This window comes from Globicephala melas, chromosome 10 (genome assembly GCF_963455315.2).
Source record: "Globicephala melas chromosome 10, mGloMel1.2, whole genome shotgun sequence".
Lineage (NCBI taxonomy): Eukaryota > Metazoa > Chordata > Mammalia > Artiodactyla > Delphinidae > Globicephala > Globicephala melas.
In genome coordinates, this window is record NC_083323.1 from 6781138 (window position 1) to 6797325 (window position 16188).

A 16188-nucleotide genomic window follows, 5' to 3' on the forward strand; every position below is an offset into this window, starting at 1 on the left:
CAGATCAGGTTAGGGGTTGTCACCATCTTATAAAAAAAAAATAGTGTGTCCTCCAACCCATGATCATGGGGTGTCTGTCTTGCCATTTACTTCAGTTTTTAATTTCTTTCAACGGTGTTTTGTAATTTTCAGAGTACACATTTTGCATCTTTTTTGTTAAATTTATTCCTAAGTATTTTATTATTTTTGGTGTGGTTATAAATGGAATTGTTTTCTTAATTCCATTTTCAGATTGTTCACTGTGACTGTATAGAAATATAATTGATTTTGGTGTATTGATCTTGTATCCTGGAACTTTGCTCCACTCACTGATTAGTTCTAATAGTTTTTTAGTGGATTTCTATATACAAGATGTGTCATCTGTGAGTAGATTGTTTTACTTCTTCCTTTCCAATCAGATGCCTTTTCTTTTCTTTGCCTAGTTGCCTGGCTAGACCTTCTAGATAATGTTGGATAGAAGTGGCAAGAGCTGGGACTTCCCTGGCAGTCCAGTGGTTAAGACTTCGCCTTCCAGTGCAGGGGGTGCGGTTCGATCCCTGATTGGGGAACTAGGATCCCACATACCTCGAGGCCAGAAAAACAAAACATAAAACAGAAGCAATATTGTAACAAATTCAATAAAGACTTTAAAAATGGTCCACAGCCAAAAAAAAAAAGAAGTGGCAAGAGCTGACATCCTTGTCTTGTTTCTGATCTATCATGATGATAGCTGTGGGCTTTTCATAGATGTTCTTGACGCAACTGAAGAGGTTCCTTTCTATTCCTAGTTTGTTGTGTGTTTTTATCGTGAACTGGTGTGGGGTTTTGTCAAACCTTTTTTCCAGGTCTCTGGAGATGATCAGAGCAGTGTTTTGCAGTGTAATAACTGTTGAAAGAAGGACACCTTTTGTCTGAGAAGTGCCATCCAATGAGCAATGCAGAAGACTGGAGTTCTGACTCAGAGCTTCAAGCAGCCTGGGAAATCCTCTTTCTTCCTCCTGACTTTTGGCTTTTTGTTGACTGTTTTCACCAGTTACTTTTTGAACATCAGATGGGTCTGAGACCTTCACCTAGCAGGTTCTCATGCTTTCAGTCAGGATGGAGGAAGAGAAAATGGGAAGACAAACAAGAGTGCTCAAATGGCCTGGTGGCTGACCAGGTGATGGGAGCAGGTACAGAGGCATAAAGCACATGGAGTCGGATCCGACAGGCGTGGGAGGAATCTGAGTTCCTCTCGACCACCCTTCCTCCCAGCGCTCCTGACGTTTGCTTAAGTGTGTCCCCCTGCCTTTCACATCCTTCTCGTTGCCCCTCCTTTCCTCTTCCCTCTTTTCTTTCCAGGTTTCTGTAGGGGGTGCAGCTAAAAAGAACAAGAAAGGGAATTCCCTGGTGGTCCAGTGGTTAGGATTCCGGGCTTTCACTGCTGGGGGCCTGGATTTGATCCCTGGTCAGGAACTAAGATCCTGCCAAGCGACACAGTGTGACGAAAAAAAAGAAAGGTACAGAAAGATAACGCTTATGCCAAAGTTAGATTCTCATGAAAGTTTGTTTGCATGTGCTGAAGGGCAGCTGGTGGCCAGGGTGCCGTGTGACCAGAGGGATAAGTGGGCAGTAAGAAGAGAGCCTTGAGGGCTTCCCTGGTGGTGCAGTGGTTAAGAATCCGCCTGCCAGTGCAGGGGACACGGGTTCGAGCCATGGTCCGGGAAGAACCCACATGCCATGGAGCAACTAAGCCTGTGCGCCACAACTACTGAGCCTGTGCTCTAGAGCCCGTGAGCCACAATTACTGAGTCCGCGTGATACAACTACTGAAGCACAACTACTGAAGCCCGAGTGCCTAGAGCCCGTGCTCCGCAACAAGAGAAACCACCACAATGAGAAGCCCGCGCACCCCAACGAAGAGTAGCCTCCGCTCACCGCAGCTAGAGAAAGCCCGCATGCAACAACGAAGACCCAACACAGCCATAAATAAATAAATAAATAAATTTATTACATAAAAAAAGAAGAGAGCCTTGAAATGTCAGTTCAGGGAGTTTGGGTTTCAGTCTGTCCCTTCCATCCTCTGTCCTCCTCTACATGTTTACTTGTTGAGTCTGAGCAGTAATTCACCCTGGGTCGTGGTCTGGCATGTTCTATAGAACAGCCATTAAATCCTTCTCTCTCAGAAGCCCAACCACTGCCTTTTCTCATTTTCATGATACCGCCCAGGGTTACCTCAGAACGTTTTGTTTCTTTTTCTAGTTTAAGCTTCGTGATTTTTAATGAAGATGGTCAGGTTCTGGGTTTTCGGCAGTTGTGTGTAAGTCTTTTGTGGGGAATGCTGCAAGCATTGGCTTTCCCCGTCGGTGGGCGGTGAGAGGTGGTCTCCTGCATGGAGGCTCTGGCCAGCAGCCTGAGGTGAGCAGCAGGCAGGTGCCTCGTCCCCCCTGCGAGCGTGCTCCCTGTGTGCACACGGGGCACCTGCCTCCAGGTACAGTTTCTCCAGGGGTTGAGTGGAGTCGCTCGGTAGAACTTGCTGCAGTGAGGGAATGTTCTAGATCTGTACTCTCCAATACAGTAGCCACAAGCCATGTGTGACCATTGAGCGCTTGGAAGGTGGCTAGTGGGAATGAGGGACTGAGCTTTTTCTTTCGTTTAGACTCCCATGGCCGTGTGCAGCTGGCGGCTGGAACGCCCTGCTCTAGCCCAGGCTCTGGGGGTTCTTCGGGACAGGTACTGGGCTCTCCTCCCTCAAGTGGAGGCCCTCTAGCACGCACCGCCAGCAGGGAAGCAGGGCCTGCTCTACCAGCTGAGTGTTAGGAAGCAAAGGACTTCCTTGTCACTCTGTTTGAACCTGCCTTGCATGGCCTGCCCAGATAAGTTGGTAACGTCTCTGTTTGGCAGAAGTTGGTGGCCGAGTATCCAGGGAGAGGAAGGATGTCTGGGTCGGGGCCTTGGCCCTCTGGCTTTGCTGTCCCAGCTGCTGCAAACTGCTCCTCCATGCGGAGCTGGGACCAAAGAAGCAGCTTAACAAGGTGACCGTGTCTTTGTTGGTCTCTTGGATGACCTGAGTCACAGTGACCCAAAGCCTGCACTGCTCTGTGTAGCTTGATGCTTGTATTTATCCCACACAGTCTTCTCAGGAATTCTGTTCTATATGTAATGGATCTTTGTATCCAGGAAAGGCATTCATTGATTGACTTTCTTTCTAGTTACAATAAAAGTAAGTCCCTGAGTTTGAGTCCCCCATCTCTGTATGGAGTAAGGAACAGTTTGGCATTTTCATCTCTGCCTTACTGTCAGCTGCCCAAACCTTAAAGAGCTGTTCATAACGAAGGGAAAACTTTTATCACCAGGGACATCTCCATGGAAACATGAGGATCTGTGGCTCCTGCAGCGTTTCCCCTTCCTAATAGTGATTGCACATTTGTGACATCACAGTTTGCTCTGTTGTGCTGCTTGTTATGTCACAGGCATAGGATTTGTCTCCAGGTGGGAGAGTGCAGTAATAAGAACATGAGTGCTGTTTAAAAAAAAAAAAAGATTTAATGTATTTAATGCAATAAGCCACAACAATTAATACCAAAGGAAAAAAGAGCTGTGGTAGCTCATTTATAATCCCACTGTGCATACAGAATCTTGCCTAGAGGGGCTTTTTCTTTTACCCTCATGAGGAAGCACAGCTGGGAATTTCACTTCTGTAGCCACCCTTCCAGCAGCATTTTAAAGCTGCTCTCTCCGCTGCTGACTTTGATCTTGCAGCAGTGGGTTCAGAGCCCCAGATGGGTCCTACGAAAGAACTGGTGGTCTGGCCTCTCCCTGGAGAGGAGCTCTCTGCATCCCAGGGCCTTGCTCCCGCCTTCTTATTCCCCTCCTTCGGCCCCAGGAGCTGAGGCTGCCTCTCAGCGAGGTGGGGTGAGGCTGGTGGGTCCCTGAGTCCCAGCCTGGATTTTGCCATTATGAGTACTAAGCGTAGCTCTGAGGAGATTGTAGCTGAGTTGGAGACTGTCGGGGCCTGGCAGATCCAAAGGACGCTAGACATCCTTTCGTCTTCTCCCTTCCCGGGCTCACCATCCTCAGCATGGGGTATATACGGGTGCATGTGGGTATCTGAAGCTCCACATAGCTTGTTATGAGGAGCTCAGCAGAGTCCTCTGCCTTTAAGCCCAAAGAGAGGACTCAAAGTGGAACACTGTTCTGGGGTGCTGCTGTTTGTGTCTGGAAGCCACCCTGCCGACTAGACAACCTGGTGAGTCTCTTCCAGCCTGCGTGATGATCCAGCCATTGACTCTGACCTCACTGTGGGGAAGTGCTGACCAGGCCCTCTGCACAGTGCGGGGTGTTGCCAGGGGCTTAAAGGAATCAAACGAGAGGCTGGCGGGCCGGCAGTGTGGGGCCAGGCGCCTGTCCAGAGCCCTCAGGAGAGCTTTTACTGCACTTCCTGCCACTCTTGGCTCTTCCCCAGCAGAGCCTGGCTGGAGGCAGCCCAGGAGAGGCTCGCTGGCCCCTTGCAGGTGTCTAAGCCCTCCAGCTGTGGTTCTCACCCTGCCAGGAACAGGAAGTGCAGTTCCTGATGGCCGGTGGACATGACGAGAATGGGGACAGCCGCTGCCTGTTCGGGAGGCCTAGCCAAAAGGTGCACCCCGTCTCGTAGATTCGTTTCGGAGACTTCCATTCCCAGAAGTACCTGGCATTAGTTCCAAGTTGCCTTTAGTGTTTACTTACATTGTTTTATTTCTTCTTTTTAACTTTGAGGGAACATGTTTCCTAACTTTAAGCATGTTTTACTAATGGTCCATCACAGCTGGTCACTGTTTCGTGGCAGTGAGGGGACCCGAGCCACCTCTACCTTTCTGATGGCATCTTTTCCAGCTAACACGGCCCCCCTCCTTATTTCTGTAAACCCCTGTGGTGTAAGCGTGGTCTTTCCCCACCGCGTGGCCTGTGCTGTTTCTCTTTGGCCCAAACTATAGACTCTGCCAGCATGCGCTGCTGCCACAGCCCAGGTAAGGAGAAGGTGCTTCCCTGGAGCTCCAGCTGTCCGTCTCCCGCTGTTCGTGAGCTCTCTGGCAGATTGGAGCAGCAGGAGCCTTGGTCACACCATGTACTTGTGGGTTTTAAATTAACACATTTCATTTACTGCCGCGCTCTTTGCTTGGAGGGGGGAGGGGATAGGGATGCAAAGGTTAGCAGGACTTGCTGTTTCTCATGCCCCGAGGCTTGCCCCAGGAACTGTGAAGACCAAACCCGTCTGACCCTAGAGATTCTAGGACTCCAGAAGGGGAGGTGGCTTAGCCGAATTATGAAAGGGTCTTTATTTATTTAAGATTATAGAGGACCTCAAAAGTTTCCATTTGTGTGCTCCGTTGCTTACTACTGTTTCACTTGAAATCTGTGGGTACACAGGCCGCTAATCTGGACCTCACTTTAAACCTGAATTAAATTGTAAATTTAACAAGGCTAAGTACCACGGCCGCCTCCCGCCTTGGTGCCTGGGCGCTCTCTGAGAATGTGTGATCAATATTTATTAACATTCGGCCACTGTGTCTCGCACCAGTGACCTGGCTGTCGGTTTTCAGGAGCTGTGGTGTGCAGAGTGAGCTCGTTAAGTCGCTTTCCTCGCCCTGCTCCGCGCACGACGCTTGTGCCGCAGAGCACAACGCCCCTGGAGGCAGGTGCGCGTCCTTGCCATCATGGAGGATGTGTCACCACCGTGTTAACAGTTGGAATGAGTGATTTTCCTCCAAGGATTAATCGCCCCCTCGTGGAATTTCACATTTCTCTGAAGCATTTAGCAGGGATTATGGACCTTCTGCAGTGTGTCCGTGGGTTGTGTGTGGGGCAAGGGTGGCAGCGGGGCTCACGGGCCTGGCCTCCTTGCTGTCTCTGACCTGTGACTCTCCACAGAGGAGAAAAGATGCCTCCAGATTCAAAGTGTTTTCACAAGGAAGCTTTGGCGTGGGCCTGTGGAATGGCCTTAGCCTAAGATAAGGAATTTTAACAATAACACTTATTAGAGATTGTTTCTGATGATTAGAATAATAGGATATGATCATGGAAATACAGAAAAAATAAAGAAAATTAAAATCACCTATAATATTACTATCCAAAGAGAATCACTGTCATATTTTGGTAGATTTCCTTTGTCCTTTTTTATGCATATAAAATATTTTGGTAAAATTGGGATTGTACTTGTACATTTATGTATCCTGGTTTTTTGAGCAATTTGCATCCTGTTCACTATTCTGAAAAGTTTCATGTTGGACTGACATTCCACCATGTTGAGGTGCCATAGCTTATTTGGGGGTGTCTTGCGTGGTTTCCTATTAGAAATCATAGTGTGGAGACCTCTTATCGCCATGTGTGACCCTGTCTGCCCTGGCCAGCGTGGCCCCACGCCCCGCAGGCTGTGCCGCACGCCAGGCTCGTCCTGACTGTCCCCTTCTCTCTTGCAGATTGTTTGCTCCATGAGGAGAACTTCTCGGTGAGGTGCCCCAAGCACAAGGTGAGTCAGAGCCTGCAGAGCCTGTGCTCCCCTCCCCGCAGGACTTGGGGGTGGCGGCGGGGCTCCTCCTGAAAGACCTGGAGACCAGACATTGCAGGGTCACGGCCACACCACCAGGGCCCGGGCTGCCGAGCACTCCTGGCCCCGGGAGGGCCGAGATGCAAATGGGAGGGAGCCCTGTGGCGTGGGGTCAGCACCCATGGGGTGGCGCAGCTGGGGAGAAAGGTGTTTGTTAAGAGAAATTGGAAGAGAAACACACAAAACTCCTGGTTTCCCCCGCAGTTGAGTGGAACCCCAGATCACAGATAGGCGTGAGGTGAGATTGGTTGTAGGTCTAGGTACACAAGCAGAGGTGTCTTCCCAGACTAAAGAGAGTTGACTCCAGGCTTTTGGGGAAACTCACAGTCTCCTCCAGGTTTTACTTCAGCTGAAGCAGCCAGTGGTGCCTGCAGCTGATTGAGGAGGTGGTCTCTTGGTCACCTCTTAAATTTAGGAAAGGAACGAAGATGGGGGCGGGGGTGTGTGTGAATGGCCTGTTTCCAAGACACCACATGCGTGTGTGGAGACGGGAGGGCGTGGAGAAAGGGACCCCAGGGAAGGACTGGGATGGTGGAGACCCGCCACCTGGCAGTCCCTGCAGCGGCGGCTCTCCTCCGGCTGAGGTCACACTGACCCCTGGTGGCCACTGGTGCTCACGGTCTTCAGTCTCTAAGTGGGGCCAGAAAGTACTAGAAAGAGGTCGCCCTGACAGGTCTGCCCTCAAAGTGCTTCTGAAAGATGCTTACTTATGCTTTTCTTTAACAATTATTTTCCAATATGGATCATAGGATCTTACAATTTTCTCTCCCATTTTTTACTTAATTTACATGTTTTTATTTTTAAAAACTTCTCTTTTTTAATGGTCACAGTTTACCTCAGAAGACCCTGTCTGAGTATCTCCTGTTTGTCACTCAGCACTGACTCTGCTTTTTCTTTCCTTTTCCATGTGCGTTCCTCTCCTCACCTCCGCCTGCCCTGACCCCCACGCTCGTTCTCTGTCCCTCCTGTCCTGTCTCCTTGGCTTTGCCGGCGTCAGCCTCCCCTCCCGTGCCCTCTCCCCGCCTTGCAGAACAAGACAGCGAAAGGCAGCCTCAGCACAGAGCAGTCGGAGCGGGGGTGAGGGGGGCAGTGTGCTCGTGGGAATGGAAAGTACAGCAAGCACAGGTGAGTCGGGGCCGCCGCCCCTGCCAGACTGCAAGGGGGTGTCGGGCCGCTGCCTCCTGCTCACCCCAGGCCAGGCTGCCCCACCAGCATTTAATCGCGTGGACTGCCAGCGCCAGGTGGATACCATGTCTTTCCATCTGTTGCTCAGCTCCCCAGAATACGTGTGGAAAGGTGGCGTGGGGCTTTAAATTGGTCCCATCCTCCGCCGGGGTTCAGGCCTTGTGTGTGGAGTCCCCAGGGGCAGAACGCAGCTGGCTTCGGGACAGAGCCTCTGGGGGGGTGGCTCTCCTGCTGGCAGCCCTCACTCTTGCCCTGTCTCAGAAAGGCTTCTTGCCAGAGGCCTCTTCTTAATTTACTTAACATCTCTAAAGCTTATGATGGGTTCTCCTTTGAAAAACAAAAAATACCCCAAGTTTTGTTTTTTGAAATCTTTTTTTTCCCCCAGGTCTATGAAGGATTCCTTTTCCTAGAAGTACAAAGGGAAGGAAAATCCCCTCAACGATTTAGTAGACTTTAGCATCCCATTTAACTTTACTTTTAAAAATCTCAGGAGGTTGAGTTGTGCTTTTTGTGAGTGTGTCTGGGGGCTCGTGGTCTGGGCTGGCAGCATGTGCCTGTGAGAGCAGGATTATGGGACTTGGGTCTCTAGAAGCAGCAGGCCTGCAGTGCTCCCATTGCCTTCCTCACCCGCCCCGTCCTCACTGAGCAAAACAGATCATGAGAAGAAAAAACAAAATGTAACTTGGGGCACTTGCTTCTACAGGATGGGGTGGGGGGCTAGTTGTCTCAGAACTGTTCGTTAAGGGATTATTTCTCTGCAAGTGAGGGCGTCTGTGTTTACTCCAGACGGCTGAGACCCACACAGGTGTGCTAGGCCTGGCTCTCTGGGACAGCAAGCCCATGTGCCTGAGTCTCTGTGGAATGTCCCCTCCCCCTTGTTACAAGTCGGGGTGGGGGGTGTCTGCCTTTCTCTGGAATGCCTAACAGTACTTTGAGGAAGAAACAGAATTCACCTCAGAATGTGGCAGTTTTCATCTGGGAAGTCGTCTGTTTCTTAGGTGGGTCCCGGTACTGACCTCCAGAGAAGGCCCCTGTGCTGAGTGCTGAGTGTCTGGGGCCGGTGGGGGTTACAGTGCTTCCTGAGGGGCTGTCGAGTGAGGACTTTGCACTCACACTTTTCTGTCTTGCTCTTCCAGGGAGTAGGGCTGGGAGTGGAGGGAGCGGAGCAGGGCGGGAGGGTGGGTCATCACACGGAGCCCCGTGCACTTCTAGAACCCGCGGGGTCCACTGACCCTCAGGGCAAGCAGCAGTCTGGGTGGTTTTCAAGAATGTTTCTGTTGGCCCTTCTACTGTGTCTAGGGGGCTCTGCCACCTTCCTGGCCCCGGTGGTTAGGGCTGGGTTATATAGGAGGCCACGTGGAATGTTCCTGGAAGTGTCCAGGAAGAGCCAGTTAGGGAGAGAACCATTGGTTACTCAGTGCCTTTTGTTCCTGTCCTGGAATCCCAGCCCATGTTTGAGAAAAAGAAGAACTCTGGGCCCTGGGCCTGGTGGGCAAATCTCCTCTTGGAAGTTTTAATTTTGTTCATCATCACTTTTCTCTCTGCTCATTCTTGGGCTCTGCCAGCTGACAGAGCCCTTGGCTCTCGTGGGACAGTAAGCTTCGTAGTTCATTCCTCAGAAGGTTGGTGTTATCATTCCTGTTTACACAGAAGAAATGAGGCGCTGAGTGATTGAGTGGCGTGTCCCTCGGCTTGGGGTCGTTTCGAGTCTGTTGAGGGCAGACCTTCACCTCTTGGAGGGAAGGAACGAACATGCGCCTCTGGTCTCGTCCACCTGAACTGCTTGTCATCGAGTGCTTCCCCGCGAGGCTGGACCCGTCGTCCTGGGTTCGCGGTTCAGCAGTCACATTGTGGGCCTTCGCTGTCAGCCCTCTGCAGACTGTGCGGAAGCCCCAGTGATTGGGGACAGAGACGCAGCCCCCCACCTCAAGGAGCATTCATTTCAGTATCCGTGCTGAGGACACAGAGCCACCATCGTTGGGTCTCCCGACAAGGCGGGGAAGGGACAGTGATTGTACACGTGAGTTCCGGTTCGTGGCGCCCCACTTTCTCACCCAGAGCAGTGTGGAAAGTGCTGTGTGACCAGGCTCAGGCCACTTAATGTCTCTGTGCTTGTTTTCCTTCTGAAAAAAGAGGGATAGCAGCGGCCAACCTTGTGAGAATTCAGTTAAGAAATGCTTCCACCATGCCCAGCGCAGCCTGGCCTGGGGTGCGGTGTCAGCAAATGCTGGGTGCACTGCCCTCAGCCATGCCCAGGAGGAGCAGGAGGTTCAGAGCTGCAAACCAGACCCTACAGCTGCCCTGTCTGGCAGAAAACCCCAGGGCTGGGGCAAGGAGACGTGAGTTCTAATCTCCTGCCACCACGTGAGATACCTGGTGCTTGTCCCTCACCAGGCCAGCAGTGCCACAGAGGACAGGTCCTCGGGCAGCTGTCAGTGGGCCCCCTCCTCCCGGCTCTGTGGATGACGGAGCCGTGTGGCCGGCCTGTGCTGCCCTCTCCCCGTGCTGAAGCCTCCCTGGCTCAGGGCAGCGAGTGGGCAGGGCTCTGACCGCGGAACATCCCCCCTGCCATCTTCCATTCTCATCTGAGTAAACAAGGAGACCCCACCCCCCAGGTCTCCCGATCCAGTGGGCAGGAAGCAGTATCCTCCATCCATCTGCTGCCTTGTCCTGGGTGCCAGCTGCACACAGCAGCCTCCCTGCCCTGGAGCTGGGCCTTCCCGAGCAGCTTCTGTGGTCGGAATGTCACACAGCCGGCCTGCGTGTGAAGAGCGTCATGTCCCGGGGCTCCCCTTCCCTCCCACCCCAGCCCCGGCAGCCCCTCACTGCCTCCCACAACTGCAGCTTCAGAGGTTCCCATCCCTGGTAGGATTAAGTCCAGACTGCCCAGCACGCCTCTGAGGGCCCCTGGAGTCTCCGGCGAGGCTCCTTCGGCTCCTCTGAGCTTCCTCCCGCGGAGCTTTGTGCTCGCGCTTAGCTCCCTGCGCTGGAGCACTGTGCCTCCGTCTCTTCTCTGGGTCTCAGCTTCAGTGTCACTTCCTCACGGCAGCCTTCCAAGTCCCCTTGTCCCCACTCTGCAGCCTTCCTGGCATCACCACAATCTCAAGTCATTTGTGTGTTCACGTATCGTCTGCATCTCCACTAGACTGCCTGCCCAGTCCGCAGGGACTGCTGTCTCTGTCCCGTCGTGCACTGGCCCGAGGGGGCACACGGCAGTCCCTCTCCTCGCAGGGCGGACAGCCGTGTTAAATAGAGGAGCACCTGCAGCCCAGGGAGGAGAGTGCTGACCTGACGGCGCCCGGGTGGGTACAGGTTGAGGACGAGGCTGCCCTCCACACCCTGGCCAGGTCCCGTGGGGCTGAGGGGGTGCCGCCAAGCCGGAGAGGTGGAGAGGGCAGCTTGGTGTCAGACGCGGGAGGATTTGGAGGACAGACTGACCCGGCCCAGGTTCAGGCCACGGAGGTGAAGCTGAAGGGCAGCAGGAAGGAGGGTGACGAGGGCAGGGGTGTTGGAAGACTTTGGCCCAGCATGAAGTCCCGATCGCCGGCAGCTGAACGTGCAGTTGCCTTTTTACGGAGAAGCGTGCAGGTCCTCAGCACAGAGGGCCACCCACTCGCTCACTGGCGCAGCAGCTCCGCGCCTGCTCCGTGGCCCTGCCTGCGGTGCTGCCTTCTCAGCCATGTCCTGTGCATTTGGATGGGGCCCACAACAATGGAGGCTCGAAGGCAGAGTCCCTGGGGCCCAAGCAGAGGAGCTTTGCTGGATGTGAGCCCCAGTCCCACTTCTAACCAGCCACGTGGCCTTGGGCCACATGTGTCACCTCCCTCAGCTGCCTCATCTCCAAGATATGGGGGTCAGGCCTCTCAGTGTTACTGTGAAATAATGTCTGTAAAGCTCCTAGCATAGTGCCTGGCCCCTACTCGGTGCTTAAAGAATTTTCTTCCCATTCTCCCTACTGAAGGAACAGTTTTGAGGAGCAACTGAGAAGTTAGGGTCCCATTACATTCAGGGTATCATGTGTTTGGGCCAGTCTAATATCAGACCCTGGGGAAGGTCCCTGCTGGGAAGGCTGGAAGGCAAAGCCCCAGGCGGGAGGTGCGGAAGGGCCGAGGCTGCCTGGACCACCAGGTCCCCCTGTGGCACCAGGGGAGGAGCCCAGGGTCAGCAGCGTGCACAGCCCACCGGCCGGGCAGACCCTGGTGCTGAGACAGCCTTCATTCTGAAGATGGGCGCTGGGCTGGGGCCTGCTGTTGTGAGTAATGAGCAGGATAGGGGTGCAGGCCCAAGACTGTGCCAAGCACTGGGGAGAGGACACACCCTGCCCTGTCCCTCCCTCCACCAGCAGAGCTTTGCAGGATATGCATGGCACCTGTCCTCTGTCCTCACCTGAGAAGGCTGCTTGCTTCTCCCCGCCTTCCTGGCAGCCTTAGCCTCAGGAAACCAGAGTGAGGAGTGGAGAGTGTCCGTGCTGGGGGAGGGGGAAGCATGGACCACATAGGTGGGGCCAGAGCCACCATCAGTGCCGGGGAAGCCACACTGTGGCCGGGGACGTCCTGAGGTTGGCTCAGCCACTGGCCCACGTCCCCAGGGCCTCCAGCTGGATTCCTGGGGTTTGCTTTTACCTGAGGGTGGCGACATTGTCCTGCTGTCTCTGTGAGTCTCTTCCTGTTTATTCATGTTTTCTGTCAAGCAGTTAGGAATCTCTTTATGGCTCATGCACACAGACCAGTCTTAAGTATTTTGCATATTAGTAAGTTTTATGGAAGCAGAAAAGGGGATAGTGGTGTCTGGGTTTTCTTGAGGTTTATTGGTTGGAGGAGGGACACACACACACACACACACACACACACACACACACACACACACACACACACACACACACACACACACACACACACACACACACACACACACACACACACACACACACACACACACACACACACACACACACTTTCCAAGAGTGCTGTGATTGGCAGAAAGGTGAGGGTGCCACCACTCTTGGCTTCTGGTGTAATTTTTCTGGACTGAATTCCTTGGAAACTGCTGTGTCTCTCTGAGATCTTTGCACATGTAATGAATGGCCCGCGAAGCATTCTGAGGAGGCCCTTGATACAACCCCACGTACCCCATGTGATCACCAGGATAGTCTTCCTGAGCCTGGAGCCTGGGCTGGAAGGAGAGACGCCAGTGGCAGGGCCTGGGGAGCCTCAGAGGATGAGCTGAGACCTGCCTTCCGTCAGAGCTCTTGGGTGGAGTGTTCGCTGTTAGATGTAAAGAGCTGCCTGTGACTGGAGGCAGCCTTCACGTGGTCCTGAGCCGGTTCTTCCACAGACTGGCTGGGTACTCAGCCACCTCTGTGAGGACTGGTCCCTGCCACCAAGTGCCAAGCCCAGCCCAGCTGCAGGCCCCAGATGGTGGGGTCCTAAGCAAGGGGTCGCCCTGAGAGCCACTCCACTCCAGGCAGCCCCACCTGGCGGGTCAGAGAACTCTCTCCTGGTCTCGGTTCCTTCCACACACCCGGGACAGGGCACTCAGAGTCCGTTCCTGGCGCAGCTGGCCGGGTCATTGCTGCCTTTACCCTGTTTCAGGCCCAGAGCCACACGACTGGCTCCGCCATTGGTCTTGGGTGTCTGCAGTGTGAGCAGTGTGTTCACAGGGGTTCTGCAGCTGCTGGACCCTGCAGAGTCCCCCTACCCCGGTGCCGCCACGGAGCAGGGGCTGTTGGCTACAGCACCACACGGGGTTTCCCAGCACCCAGTGTCTGCTTGTCTTGCAGGTGAGACTGTGGAGATGAGAAGGTGGTGGACCCTTGTGATGGAATGGAAATGGTCCTCCTGTGCAGCCACACCCCACCCCGCCCCACCCCGCGTGCCTGCCCGTGCCAGCACTTCCTTCCTAAGTTCTTACATCACTCTCAAACTGGTGACACCACAGGAAAGAAAGACCCAAGAAGTTGGAATGGCTGTTTCCATGGACACAATCTCCATAGTGACAATGTGGGGGGTGGGGGGAGGGGGGATGATGGGAAAGGGTGGGGGGAATTAAAAGAGGGAGGGATAAAAATATATATATATAAATCTATTTTTAGTCTGGAAAGACTGTTTAAATGAAAGGTGCGCTATCCCTTTTGATTCTATTTTAAAATTATCTAGCTTAAGAATTCCAAATTTGTTCCAATAACAGTGAAATTTAAATGTGAAATTGAACTGAACAAACTCTCATCTCACAAGGACAGGGCTGACTTAGATCCTTAGCCCAACTTACACAATTCAGAGATTCTAGACCCGGGGTTGGAAGAGCAAACAAACCACACCGAACTATTCTATTGTCAGTAATTTGTCTCAAAGTGGGAAGGTCAAGGGGGAGGGAAGCGGGGATGGTCCGTGTTTTCAAGAGTGGGAGAATGATGTTTAAACACAAAAATAAATTTTTTCATTTCCAGAAACACTATTTATTTATTATTTTTAAGATTTTTATCTTTTGGGGGGGGTGAAATTGGCACAAGCGCCAAGGTCACAGCTGCGTCCTGGGTCACTGTGGCCGGTGAGAGCCCCAAGCATCCCACTAAGTGGCTCAGCCAGCAGGGTCAAGGGATGGCCGCCTCTGGGCATGTTTCAGGCAGCTGTGCCCTGACCCCCAGGACAGACGGGACAGAAGCCTAAGCTGTAGGAGTGGACACAGGGAGGGACAGTGTCAGGTATGATCATGTGAGGTAAGCTGACCAGGAACACCCACTCCACCCTTTTTTCTTTTGCTTTCATTTTTATAAAGGAAAAGGGGGCCTGTCGGTTGAGCAGCCCCATGCTACATGATTCTTTATGTTGTATTGTTTTGTTTTGTTTTGTAAATTGTACAGTTTTTAAATATCTGAGTTTTAAAAAAAGAAAAAAGTACAAAAAAAATCTTGTTAAGGCCTTAAGAAGGGGTTAGTGCATCTTTCAGGGGTCACTCTGCCGTGGGGATAAAATAGCTGTTTCACAAACAGTTTTATTTAAAAAACAAAACAAAAAAATCAAAAAAAATAATAAACTTCATTTTAACCTTGTTTCTTTTTTTGTTTAAAGCAACCGCGTCTCTTTTCTCCTCCCATCCCAGTCCCCAGGGTGGCTCTGGTTCTGCTGCAGGGGCGGCTGCCAGCTCACTGGTCCAGCCGTCCTGGCCTCCTGCAGGCCTTGCAGCAGAGCCTGGCATGAAACAAACCGAGGACTCCTGCCACTCACCCTCGAGGGTGGAACTCAGCCACGTATGGGGATGGCCAGATTGCTTAAGTTGATATGAGGACATATTTCCAATCAACATTAATTTTAAAGGTTATTAAAAAATAATACAATGTTAACGGACTTTATTTTTAGAGAACAGTAATACTGGAAGGAATGTTGTGAAGTAGAAATAAGCAGTTATAAATGAGTTCTTGTGTGCTCATCAATTTGAGGCTGCAGAAATGGCAGATTAATTTTGTTATAATAGCTACATCAAGCAGTGCGGTCCATTTATAATTTTGCTCGGCCAGGATGGAGCTGTGTGGGTGGGTGTGCTGTGTCGGCCACGGAACCTGCATAGAAATGACAGCTTTTTGAGCTCCTTGGCTTCCCATCTGGTCTTGACTTGGCATTAACACAGTTCAAATGAAATTGATAGATTTCAGGTGTTGAGAACTAAGCCACAAAACTTGGAAGATATGCATCTTAAGGAAAATATTTTCCTGACAGCAAATGGTTCTTCATCATTTTGCCTTTTGTTCTTCTGTCCTCTTTTGACTTGCTGATGATACTCTGAGTAAGGCACTTTTGATGGTTCCTCAAACTGGCTACTGAAATGACGGTTAACTGGGGAGTGGCCCTGTTCCAGGCTCCACTCCTGACTCTAGCTTTCCCAGTTCTGCAGGAAGCCTCAGCTGTTCATGTGCATTTCAACTCCTGCCACTTTTGAGCTCTCTGTATTTTTTAACAGACTTTATTTTCTAGAGTAGCTTGAGGTTCTTAGTGTAAAGCAAAAGGTACGGCGGTTTCCCTCATATGCTCTGCCCCCACACAGGTGCACAGCCTCCCCCAGTATCAGCGTTACCCACCAAAGTGGTGCTTTTTCTTTATGACTGGTAAGAACTTCCATTGACACATCATTGTCACCCAGAGCCCATAGTTTACGTTAGGGTCCACTCTTGGTGGTGTACATTCTGTGGGTTTGGACAAACGTTTAGTGACATGTATCCACCATTATAGTATCATGCAGAGTAGTTTCACTGCCCTAAAAATTCTCTGTGCTCCCCCTCTTCATCCCTCCCTCCCTGAGCCCTGGCAACCACTGATTGTTTACTGCCTCCATAGTTTTTGCCTTTTCCAGAATGTCATATAGTTGGAGTTACACAGTATGTAGCCTTTTCAGATTGGTTTCTTTCGTTTGGTTAATAGGCCTTGAAGGTTCCTCCTCCATGCAAGGCTCCTCTTTACATGGCTTGACAG

The 16188-nt window shown here is 51.9% G+C and overlaps 1 protein-coding gene across 9 annotated transcripts in view; it reads left to right on the forward strand.

Annotated features, from left to right (window-relative positions):
- The window catches only part of TCF20 (transcription factor 20), a 185868-nt gene extending 172200 nt beyond the window's left edge, over positions 1–13668 (forward strand). For 8 of the 9 annotated variants that reach the window (XM_030855752.2, XM_070046400.1, XM_070046398.1 and 5 more), the window contains 3 exons: positions 6414–6463; positions 7539–7666; positions 13506–13641. In XM_030855752.2, coding sequence (XP_030711612.2) covers positions 6414–6463; positions 7539–7622 — 134 coding nt within the window. In that variant the 3' untranslated portion in view covers positions 7623–7666; positions 13506–13641. Of the gene's footprint in view, positions 1–6413; positions 6464–7538; positions 7667–13505 lie in introns of all 9 variants that reach the window. The other variant, XM_070046399.1, reaches the window with a different exon arrangement.
- Positions 13669–16188: the final 2520 nt, after the last annotated feature.